The 12,663-nt window shown below is 40.6% G+C and overlaps 1 protein-coding gene across 1 annotated transcript; it reads left to right on the plus strand.

Moving 5' to 3' along the window:
• On the plus strand, positions 1-10,751 carry IFIT5 (interferon induced protein with tetratricopeptide repeats 5). The gene is made up of 2 exons (XM_059662788.1): positions 1-209; positions 7,726-10,751. The coding sequence occupies exons 1-2, from the start codon at positions 205-207 to the stop codon at positions 9,167-9,169; spliced, it is 1,449 nt and encodes a 482-aa protein (XP_059518771.1). The 5' UTR covers positions 1-204; the 3' UTR covers positions 9,170-10,751.
• Positions 10,752-12,663: the final 1,912 nt, after the last annotated feature.

Genomic DNA, 12,663 nt, shown 5'->3' on the forward strand with positions numbered 1-12,663 from the left:
CAAAGACAAACGCCCAGGCTCCGACCCAGCTCTGCGGACGCCTTGCGGGAAGCGCGCGCCCGCCGCCCGCCGCCCGCGCCCCCGCGCCCGCCCCCGCGCACAGGCACGCGCCCGCCCGTCGGCCCGCAGCGCAGCATCCCGGTCCTGCGGAGAGAGCCCGAGGGCACTGCCGCCTGCCTGCACGACCCGCGCAGCCCAGCCACCATGAGGTAAGGCCTCCCCCGGCCCCTCCACCCCCGCTCTGCCTAGGCCTTTGTTTCCCTTCCATTCCGCGTCCAGCGCCGCGCCGCGGCCCGTGGAGAGGCCGAGCACCCCGCCCCCCTCCGGGCCAAGCAGCCAGGCGCCCGACTGAGGACGCTCCCCGGGAACCTGGTCCAGGCCCCGGGCGTCTGGAATCGGGCCTGTCGGGGAGGGTCCCCGAGCGGACTCTGCTCCGGAGCCCGGGCCTCCCAGGCGGCTGCGGTCCGGCGTGTCCGGGCGATGCGCCCCGGGGGCTTGTCCACTCCCCGCGGCTCTTCTGGGCGGCGCCCGCGCTGGGGGCCCAGGGCCCTTCGGCGGGGCCTCTACGTGGCGCGGGGCTCCCTAGGCCCGTCGCCGCCCTCCCGTTCCCGGGGCTGCAGCTGCCATTCCTTCATCTTGGCAGACGCGTGTGGCCGCAGCCCCCGGCGGCGCATTGGTCTCCTCCTGCCATGTTGCCTTGCGGGTTTCGGGGTCTGAGCGCCTCCCTGCCCGTGAGCTGCCTTTGCGCCACGGACGGATTGGTATTGTTCCACCCGACCCGCTATTTCAGGAGGATTTCTTTATCCTTGACTGCTGGGTGGTGACGGCGCCTCTCCCTCGCCCCTGCCCTGGGCGTGGTTGGTGAGCCCGTCGCCTTTATAACGGGGAAGGAGAGGTTACGATCCTGGACGCCCGAAGCAGATAACCCTTTGTTCTGCTAGTTGGGTGACCCAAAGCAAAGTTGTTTAAACTCTGTGAGTCTGTTTCTTATCTGTCAAAGATGAATGGCATCCATCTCATAGGACTCATAAGTAAAATAATGATAATAATAAGTCCCTAACCTCTAACATTTGTAAGGAGGAAAAGGGTGTGCACTGGACTTGTGTATGCAGGGACGGGGGAGAGGGGTGGACTCCATTGGGGAAGTGAGATGGGCACCCAAGGACAGTGAAAGACTGCTTCTCACTGGGGAAAAAAAAAATTGCTGAAAAGATAAATGTTGCCTCTTCAGGCACAATAGCCCCTCTCTGCCAGCTTTCCAGAGACAAAGTTAAAATATTAAGTTGACAACGTTTAAAAAGGAAAACTTCTCATGGCCGGCCAGATGGGCCGAGCGCGTCCGTGGCCGGCTGAATGCCCCTTGCAGATCTCACATCCACATGCGTAAGCCCAGGCAGCCCTCCGCATTGTCTTGGGCTGCGGTGGTAGAAACCCTCAGAACAGAGGCCAGTGTTCATGTTAGTCTATGGGTGGGCAGGGGGCTGTTGGGCTCAGATGGCAGTGAATCTGGGCAGGCTGGTAAGGCCCTGGCAAAACTTACCCATGATTTTGGTGCAGTTACACCAGAGAAAGGAATAAGTTCTATAGGAGAATCATACCAGGTCTCCCAGGGAGGAATGTCAGAAACAGTTCAACACCTATTTTCAAAATCCAAACATAGAGCCAGACAGAGAACATGCCAAGATATAAAGACAAATGGAGAGGGAAGACTGAACTGGGAAAAGTTTGGAGCCATTAGCAGAAGGGAAGAATTAGAAGGGATTCCTTCATCTGAAATTCAGGTGCTTTTTATGCTAAGCCTACACCTCTGGACAGCCTACAGAAGCTGCCAGTATGTAAGTTCATTCATTCATTTAACAAATATTTATTTATTGAACTTCTATTATAACTGGAATAATAGATGCTAGGGACACAGAAATAAAAAAAATAAAATTAGAACAAGGTCCCCATTCTCATGGGGCTTACATTTAAATGAGGGAAATAGACAAGTAGTATATAAATGAGTAACCAACATAATTCAGAAAGTGGTAAGAGCTATAAGGAAACTAAAGCAGTGTAGTGGCCAAAGAAAAGGGTCTAGAATGGAGGAGGCTATTTTAGATAGCTCTGCCTCAGCAGCCTCTTAAATAGTGAATATTTGAGCTGAGTTATAGGAGATAGTTACTCAGAGATTTAGGACCAGAGCATTCCAAATAGAGTAAAAACAACAGGTGTAAAAGCCCTTGACCTTGGTATGTCACTACAGAAAGAAGGTCACTGTGAATGAGGAGGGAGAGTAGTGGGAGAGAAGGTTGGATGGATAAACATGGCCAACTCCTTTAGGGACTTGTAGGATATGGCTGGATGAGTATCTAAGGGTGTTGGAAGTCATTTGGAGATTTTAAGACTGACATAATCTGGTTTATATTTTCAAAAGTTTACTAGTTACTATATGGGGACCAAGAGTAAAAGCAGGGAGACCAAATTTTTGTCCCAGCTCCAAGGAAAGGTAATTGTGGTTTATACTAGATAAATAGGAAAGTAGGTGGATTTGAAATGTATCTGGGTGGTAGATGTAATAGGACTTCCTATTGGATTTGGATGCAGGTTGAGAGAAGAGGAACCAAAAATTATTCCTCAGTTTTGACCTGTGGAACTAAGAGGTGCCAAACAAGGTGGGGAAGACAGGGGAGAACAGACTCAGGGACCCAAATTTCTGTATTGGATATGTTTATTTGAACTAAAAATGAGATAAGTCTGGAATTCAGAGGAGAGATCAGAGATAGAGGAACTACTTGGGAAGGGCATCAGCTATACAACAGCAAGTCTTTAATTAGATTGTTCGGGAAAGTATTTTAATTCACTTATCCTAATAATGATAATTATATCTTTGTTAACTAAGATTCTTGCACTTCCTTCAGATCACCTTTAGCACATTTTTGCCCAGCTCTCTTGTTGTTTGAGAGAATCACTAATTATCTTTAAATAAATATATATCTCTGCCACTCCCTATCTGAAGCACTTCGTGAAGCACAGCCTCGTGAGAAGTAGCCCATCTCAGAACAATTCCAACAAAGTTCAATGTTTTGACCTTTAGGGCTCATATATGAAATTGTTATTTTCTTAACCTGAGACCTTTATCTGGTCTATTATGCCAATGGTCAGTCACACAAACCTCTTACCTGCTCTTTAAAGCTTCTCTGAAATCCCTTCTTGTTCTCTTTAGGTACTCCTTCAACGAAGTGAATTTTATATACATTAGATATATCCTATGTTTTAAAGAAAACTATTCTATGAAAAGCAACCCTCCAATTTGTATATGAGAAGTGGTATAATGTTATGGTTGAAAGGCATAGCTTTTGAATCAGGCAGAACCAGGTTGGGATTTTGGCTCAGGCACTTTATAGCTGTGTAACTTTAGACATGTAATTTAAACTCTCTGCCAGTACTCATCATAAAATTGTGAAAATATTATTGATTTTAATATGTTTTTATTGGTTTTTAGAGAGAAGGGAAGTGAGAAGGATAGAGAAATAGAAACATCATCAATTGGCTATCTCCTGCATGCCCCCTTCCCTACTGGGGATCAGCCCTGCAACCCAGGCATGTGCCATGAGTAGGAATCGAACCAGCAACCTCTTGGTTTATGAATTGATGCTCAACCATTGAGCCACACCAGCTGGGCAAGAGGTTTTTATAAAAATTACTGTAATTTATATAAAATGCTTGGCACACTGCCTGGCATGTAGTAAACCTTCAGTGAATTGTAGTTTTAGTTATTTGTTTTTTGAGTACTCATATAATTCTAGACAGTATATTATAAGTAGTATATATTTATTCTGTTGAATTGCAGTAAACCTGGTGATATGCATAAAGTTGTTTTTTTATATTTTATTGATTTTTTACAGAAAGGAAGGGAGAGGGATAGAGAGTAAGAAACATCGATGAGAGAGAAACATCGATCAGCTGCCTCCTGCACACCCCCTACTGGGGATGTGCCCACAACCGAGGTACATGCCCTTGACCAGAATTGAACCTGGGACCCTTGAGTCCGCAGGCTGACGCTCTATCCACTGAGCCAAATTGGTTAGGGCCATAAAGTTGTTTTTAAAATATATCCTTGTTTGTCATTTAATTTAGCTCTCCACCTTGAATAAAATAGCAGAAATTTAAAGTCAAATGAGAGCTCTAACCTTTTAGGCTTGAGGCCTTTTTACCCATTAAGCCCCAAGGTCCACTGTTTCTTCACTGTTTCATACCATAGCCACCAGTCCTATGTCACAAGTTAAATAAAGTAAGTAAAACAAAAATTCAGTTTCTTCATTATACAAGCTGCATTTCAAATGACCAGTGGCCATGTGTGGCTAATGTTTACCATATTATAGAGCACAGATAAGAATATTTCCATCATGGCAAGAAGTTCTATTGGAAAACTCTAGCCTAGACCTGCAGTCACTAAAATGTGGGATCTGTATATACGGTATGTGTATATTTATATATACAAACAGAGAGAGAAAGAATAAATGTGAAAAATTATAAAAATGGAAATTAATAAGCTAATTTAAATATCTACTAGATAGATTAAGTCAATTTTAATATTTACATTTAGTATTTATAAAAATTGGAAGACATTTCATGGAGTAGTATTTAGATTATGTGCCTAGACCGGAATCAACCTCACAACCTTTTGGGGATGATATTCTAACCAACTGTGCCACCTATCAAGGGTTGGTTTTATTTTTTTAATCACTACTACTAATTGTGCAATTAATACAGTTCTCTAATTTTTCTGTCACTTTTGCCTACTAGGATGGCCCCTTTCCAATTCCTAAAGACTCAGTCCAATTCATTTTAATCTCATATTTGACTCAAAGCATTGTCTCCTCCTTTCCAACCCCAGCAAATATCGCAATAAGTGCCATGAAGGACAGGAAAATGTGATAGACTAGACTTCAGGATGACTGGCAAGGTGGGGGAGAGGGGGTGCAGCTTTTATCTAAGGCAGTCAGGCAGCTCTCTTCAGAGAGCTGAGATTTGAGCCAAAGACCAGAATTACGAGAATAAATAAGCCCTGAAACTCTCTTAGGAAGAATAAGGGAAGAAAAAGAAGGTACAAATGCCCTAAGATAGTACATACTTGGCATAAGAAATAATAAACAATAAGGATTTTTTAAAGGCCAGTATGGCTGGAGTTCAGTGTGTGAAAGGAAAGTGGTACAAAATGAGGCCAGAGCAGTAAACATGGGCTGGAGATGAAGGACATAGCAACCATGGTTAGGAGTTTCGGGCTGGAGATAAAGATTTGAGCATTATTAAAAAATAGCTTCACTTCTGCTTTGTAGTCCGTCTTTCTCGCAATTCAGGTGACATCTTCACTTGAGTATCTAACACACATCTTTGAATTAACATTTCCAAATAGTCCTCGTGATTTATTCACTCAGCTCCTGAAGTCAAAAGCACAGCAATCATCCGTGCCTACCTCGTCGCCCCATGGCCCTCTGCACACCCAGTTCATCAGAAAGACCTATCAGTTCTGCCTCCAAAATCTAACAATGCAGAACTCACTAACCCACTGCTACAACCTGAGTGGAGGCTTGTGTAATCCCTCCTTGGATTATATCAACAGCTGCCTTCATGTCTCGTTTAGGGAGATTTGCTCTGGCCATGTTACCCATTTCCTGCCAGCCACCCATTTCCCTCTCCTGCTTTATTTTTCTCCTTAGCACTATCATCATCATCTTACATACTCTGTATTTTCATTTATTTTCTTTGGTCTTTTTATGGCACATCCCACCCCCTGTCAGAATGTAAGCTACATGAAGTCAGAATTATTTTTCCTGTTTTGTTCACTGCTGTAGCCCCAGCATGAGCAGTGTTAGGCTCTCAATAACTATTTATTGAGTAAATAGCCTTTGCACTAGTTTCCCAACTTCCTCTCTTGACCCTCTATCGTCCATTCTCCACAGAGCACCCAGAACGTTTTACAGCTTAGCTCAAACATTTTCCTTTCCCTACTTAAAAATTTTTCTCCAATGATTTCTGCAGTTAGATTACAATTTAAGTCAGCTGTCCCTGCCTACTACCTCTCATCTCCTTTTCGTTTATGCTTCAGCCATACTTCCTTCTGTACCCTGAACACTGCCAAATGAATTTGTTCCCACATCAAGGCCTGTGTGCTTGCTGGTACCTCAGCCCAAACCAAGGTTTCTCACCTCAGCATTGTTGACATTTTGAATTAGATCATTCTTGGTTTTGGGGCTGACCATTCCTTCTGGGGTGACAAACGAAATTGTCTCCACACATGACCAAAGGTCCCCAGGGAGTTAAAATCACCCTGGTTGAGAAGCACTGGCTTAGACCATTCTGCCCTCAGATCTTTTATGACAGCCTCCTTTTCATTGTTGGGCTCATACTTCAATTGCTGCTTTTTACAAGGGCGATTCCTTAACAATCATAACTAAAGTATCCCCCCACCAGCAGCAGCACTTAATCCCATTACTCTGAGTTTCTTCTTCTTAACACTGATTACACTCTGGAATTATGTTGTCCACTCATTTGTATATGTGCTTATTTTCGGTCAACACCTTTTGTTCCTTCCTTTTCCAGAATGGAGTTATCGTGAAGAAAGGGCCTCTTTCTAGCTAGTTCACTGCTATATCCACCACAACTAGAATACTGCCTCACACATATGATGTGATCAATAAGTGTTCATTGATGGAAACTACTATAGTTCCCATAAACATTTATACAAATACATATTTACACTGTGCATACAAGGGGGGTCCTGTGTGCAGGAGAAAAGGAAATATACACTCAGACACACTGTACACTGTTCATTCCATAATGAGAGCACTTCCCTCTTCGAGAGAAACCCTAAGTAATCTTTTTTTACATTTTCTTTTTATGTCTCTGAAACTTACGCTTTCCCCCATCTTTTGGTATGCCTGTTTCTGTGCCTTTTCTCTCTGTAAGCTTTCCTTCCTCCCTCCCTCCACACCTTCCTTCCTTTCTCTGCAAAAATGATATATTTGTGTGGTTTCTCTGTCTCCTTCAATGTATTTCTTATTTCTCACCCACTTTTTTCTCTTCCTTCATTAATAATATAGAGATGAAAATTTTATATTAATTATTGACTATATATATTTATTGTTCTTAATTTTCAAGGCTAGTAAATAAAACATTTAAATTCTCCTCTCTAAAAATAGGTGGCTGCCGAACCGGTTTGGCTCAGTGGATAGAACGTCAGCCTGCGGACTCAAGGGTCCCAGGTTCGATTCCGGTCAAGGGCATGTACCTTGGTTGTGGGCACATCCCCAGTAGGGGGTGTGCAGGAGGCAGCTGATCGATGTTTCTCTCTCATCGATGTTTCTAACTCTCTATCCCTCTCCCTTCTTCTCTGTAAAAAATCAATAAAAAATATATTTAAAAAAAATAAAAAATTAAAAAAATTTAAAAAAATAAAAATAGGTGGTTCTTGTGGGGTAGTGACTGCCAAAAGGAAATAGATACTCTGTAACATAGAAAACACTATCATCTCCAGAATTTTGCAATAAATAATGAGAATTTAATGAAATATTTTCGGGACATACCTGTAGACATAGGAATCTAGTATAAAGTTATAGTAGCCTATGATTTAACTGTAAGATCAAATAAAAGATAAAATTGGTTATTAAGAAAACAATAGTACTATGGTTTAAAAATTGTTTCCTTTGTTCAAAAATTAAAAAGAATTTTATCTTTTGACAGTGAGCTTCCTAAGGACTCCTTGAAGACCATTTTGTTGGAGTTAGAATGTCACTTTACCTGGAATTTACTTAAGGAGGACATTGATCTGTTTGATGTGGAAGATACAATTGGGCAACAGCTTGAATTTCTTACGACAAAATCCAGACTCACTCTTTATAACTTATTGGCCTATGTGAAACACCTAAAAGGCCAAAATAAGGATGCCCTAGAGTGCTTGGAACAAGCAGAACAAATCATCCAGCGGGAACACTCAGACAAAGAAGAAGTACGAAGTCTGGTCACTTGGGGAAATTATGCCTGGGTGTATTATCACATGGGCCAGCTTACAGAAGCTCAGGAGTATACAGACAAGGTAGGGAACGTCTGCAAGAAAATGTCCAGTCCTTTTAACTACAAATTGGAGTGTCCTGAGATTGACTGTGAGAAAGGGTGGGCACTTTTGAAATTTGGAGGGAAGTATTACCAAAAGGCTAAAGCAGCTTTTGAGAAGGCTCTGGAAGTGGAACCAGACAATCCAGAATTTAACATTGGTTATGCCATAACAGTGTATCGGCTGGATGATTCTGACAGAGAAGGGTCTGTAAAAAGTTTCTCTCTGGGCCCTCTGAGGAAGGCTGTAACCCTGAACCCAGATAACACCTACATTAAGGTTTTCCTGGCACTGAAGCTTCAAGATGTACATGCAGAGGCTGAAGGGGAAAAGTATATTGAAGAAATCCTGGACCAGATATCATCCGAACCTTATGTCCTTCGTTATGCGGCCAAATTCTACAGGAGAAAAAATTCCTGGGACAAAGCTCTTGAACTTTTGAAAAAGGCTTTGGAGGTGACACCAACCTCTTCTTTCCTGCATCACCAAATGGGACTTTGTTATAGGGCACAGATGATCCAAATCAAGAAAGCCACGCGTAACAGACCTAAAGGCAAAGATAAACTGAAAGTTGACGGGCTGATTACATCTGCTATATTTCATTTCAAGGCAGCTGTGGAACGAGACTCTATGTTTGCATTTGCCTACACAGACCTGGCCAACATGTATGCTGAGGGAGGCCAGTATAGCAATGCTGAAGACATTTTCCAGAAAGCCCTTCGTCTGGAGAACATAACTGATGATCACAAACATCAGATCCACTACCACTATGGCCGCTTTCAAGAATTTCACCGTAAATCAGAAAATACTGCCATCCACCATTACTTAGAAGCCTTAAAGGTCAAAGACAGGTCATCCCTGCGTACCAAACTGACAAGTGCTCTGAAGAAATTGGCTACCAAGAGACTTGGTCACAATGCGTCAGATGTGCAGAGTTTAAGTGCCCTCGGGTTTGTTTACAAGCTGGAGGGAGAAAAAAGGCAAGCTGCCGAGTATTATGAGAGGGCCCAAAAGATAGATCCAGAAAATGTAGAATTCCTTACTGCTCTCTGTGAGCTTCGACTTTCCACTTAACTACATACTCCAGGAAATCGATTTTAAAGCTCTTCTCTTTATTTGGGGTTCTTATACTTTTATTATTTTAATCCATTCATTACAGAGACAGTTTTTATTGAGTCGTTATTGTGTACCAGGCATCATGTTAAGTACTTTATATACATTATGATGAATCATTTGTTTTCTACTTTTGAAAATTAAAATACTGTAATTCACTAAGAAACAGCAACGTTCCAGCTGTTTTAAACTTAAAAATGACATGGCCATTATGACTTTATACCCTTTATGTCTGCTGTTTATAATGATATTCTGATTAAGTTTTGTCAAATTTCCCATAATACTCACTTATGCAGTGAGTATAATCCTACATAAATCTTTGACACCAAGGTCAGGAACACGGTTTCAGGAGTGCAAAATTTTATAGATAAGGTCTTAATTATGTAACTTACAAAAGGTAGAACCTTCCAGTTACAGATGGTTGATATGAGGATATTTAACCATCAACCTAAAGAATCCTCTTTGTTGGAAGAAAAAAGTTCATAATAAAAAATTTGTCATCTCTGATGACTCAATAAAAAAAAATTAGAACATGAGAAAAAAGTATTATGTCCTAATATGTTCATTAAGTAGCTAGAAACAGTTATGAGAAAATAATGGATAATGGAAAACGATTAGTCTCAAGTTTCTCTGGTTGTTTAACTAGAAGAATATGCCTAAACTGAATCTAGATTAAATTTATTTTTTCCAATTAGAATTGCAGTATTTTTAGGTTACAATCATTGAAATAGAAAGCAGACCAATTGAGAAATTGGAAATAATGATAAGCAAATGCCTAAAGTAGAAATCCCTAACCTATATCCCTAGATTACCAAAATTTCAATGATTTAGTTTTGGGTCTGGACTGGGCAGAATTCTCATACTCCCAATTTCTGGCCTTTGGTTAATTGTTTTAGAATTTCAACTTACTTCTGTGAAGCTATTTCTTTTATCTGAAGTTTTCAGATTGACATGCTTTCCTATAGATCATCCAGTAATAGGTAACCCCGGCTTTTAGTTTTAATATTCACCTTGAAGGGTCACTGTTGAAGGTCTCTTATCTCAAGGAGTTTTTAAAAATATCGTTATTGTTGAAAGTATTACTGATGTCCCCCTTTTACCCTCAATGACTTCCCCCTCCCCCCACTCCTGCCCCTCCCTAGGTTGGGATATTGCTAAAAGTGGCTTCTTTAAGGTTATTTCTTTGATTATGTTTACTACCAGTATTAGTGGAAAAGTGTGCCATGTGATTTAATTCTCTATACCTCCAATGTAATTCTTAAAACTAATGTGTATGTGTATGTGATTTACTTTTTGTTGCTATTTTTATGGTTTTGATTATAATAAATGTAGTGAATTATCATTGTAAAATTTCAAACAATGCAGAAGTATAAGACTTTAAGAGCACTCCCCTTACCCTATTCCAATCCTACACCCTCAAGGTAAACTGTTAGCAATTTGATATGTATCCTTCCAGATATGTTTTTCTATGCACATTCAAACATACATATATACTACAGTGTATCTCATGATTAAATTCTTTTTAATGTTTGTTTTACTCAAATCACTTCTGTTTTTGTTTATTTCATTGATTTTATTTGTTTATTCAAGAAGGAAGAACAGGAAAGGGAATGATCTTTACTCAAGTATTTTAGAAATTCAGGACTAGAATATTTTATTTTGCAGAAATCATTTTCCCTTATTGGGAATAAAGTAATTAAGGTTGTGCTCCCAAATAGGCACTTTACATGCAATAAAATAGTTATGGTATCAAAACAAAGATATAACTATAAGCCTCTATATTTAAATACTAGATATTAAGGTCTATGAAATGATTTTAAAACTCATTAGCTATTAAAATATTGAAATATATAAGTCATAACATGCTAAGAAAGTATAAAATCAATATATGAAAAGCACAACTATAAATACTGAACTAAATATGTTTAGAATAACTAAATTTTGTCAATTTTACTTCCTAAAATTCATAACTATTTAGAAATTATTTCATAGACTCTTGGGTTTAAAAAAAACCTCAGAGTTCACTTTTATCAATTAACCATAAAAACTTCAAGTTTTGATGACATGAATTATCTTCCTAAATGATAATTTCATCTGCAGATAGTCCTTATTCTTAGAAATGTATTCCTCCCATTTAACTGGAGTTATGGCCTGAAGTTTACACATTTTAGTCTGTCTTTAGGGACTTGAGAGATCTAATTTATTTATTTTTGCAAAAATGTGCCCCGGGAAGTGGTTGTAATTGCCCTTGGGGTTGATTTGACCCCAAGTCTCCAAAGTGATCTTGGAAACTATTTTATTGAACGGTAAAGCTATGCTACCAGTCTCACAAAAGATGAGAAAAAACCCTTCAACAAGAGAATCAGCTGGCAGGAAAACTGGCTTCAGCGTAATGAAGCTCGTAAACCTATTTTCTGTTGTGTCTGGGTGCAGAACTAGTCTTAGCAGTTGATCACATGCTATCTGCTGGAGTTTCAAGGACAATATAAGCAGTCACTGTTCCTTTCTAGATTGAGTCCTTGAAAATTATCTCAGTTCAAGAAGAACTGCACAGACACACAGAACTTTAGAACCAGGAGGGCCATAAGAAAATGCCTGCTCTAGCCAACTTTATTGGTAAGAAAATTGGGCCACAAATTGGTGACGTGACTAAATTTCACAACTAATTTCTTCTTGCTCCTGGTTCAGCATCATTCTTCCCTATTTGACAGTTTCTACGTATAATCAATATTTGTTATACCAGTTAAACCTTAACTGGCAGTTTATCTGGCCATGATGTGATTATAACACAAGCAGGCACATTCTTTTATAGAATGTGCTTATTGTTGAGATTAAAGAACATGACAGAAGTATAAAACATGGAAATGTTGCATGCTCTTTTTATAACTGGTGGACTATAAGAAATGAGACTCCATTGGCCTGGATACTTAGAATCGTCTCCTTTGAGTAGTTGAAGAAATCAAGGGACTCAATCTAAGGAAGAGGCTTGTCTGAAGAGTTGGATGTTGGAAATCAGAAATTTGGAATATATTCATCAAACCTACTTTGGAAGGTTGAAGAACCAGTAAACAATTAGAAGCCAGGACACCAGGCCTTTGTCCTTGGGAGGTAGGATGCATCTCCCATACAAAACACCAACCAGAATCAGAATCTTTACCCAGGGTGGAGAGTGCTGTAACACACGTAACCACCAGAGGTAGGCTGGGCTCACCTTCCTCGGCATCTCCTGTGTTTGCCTTGAGCTTCCAAGTGAGGGATTTTGGAGAGTGCCTCTGAGCCCTGAATTCCACTGAGTATTAATTTAGCCTAAGAGTAGCTTCACCTCTCTTTACATGCTTTCCCTTTTCCATACCACATTAACACCAGCAACGTTATGCTTCAGTTGCACCTACACAAACAAAACAAAACCAAAACAAAACCCAGAATAAAAATCATAGCCCAGCCGGTATGGTTCA

Source organism: Myotis daubentonii, chromosome 13, assembly GCF_963259705.1.
Source record: "Myotis daubentonii chromosome 13, mMyoDau2.1, whole genome shotgun sequence".
Classification (NCBI taxonomy): Eukaryota; Metazoa; Chordata; class Mammalia; order Chiroptera; family Vespertilionidae; genus Myotis; species Myotis daubentonii.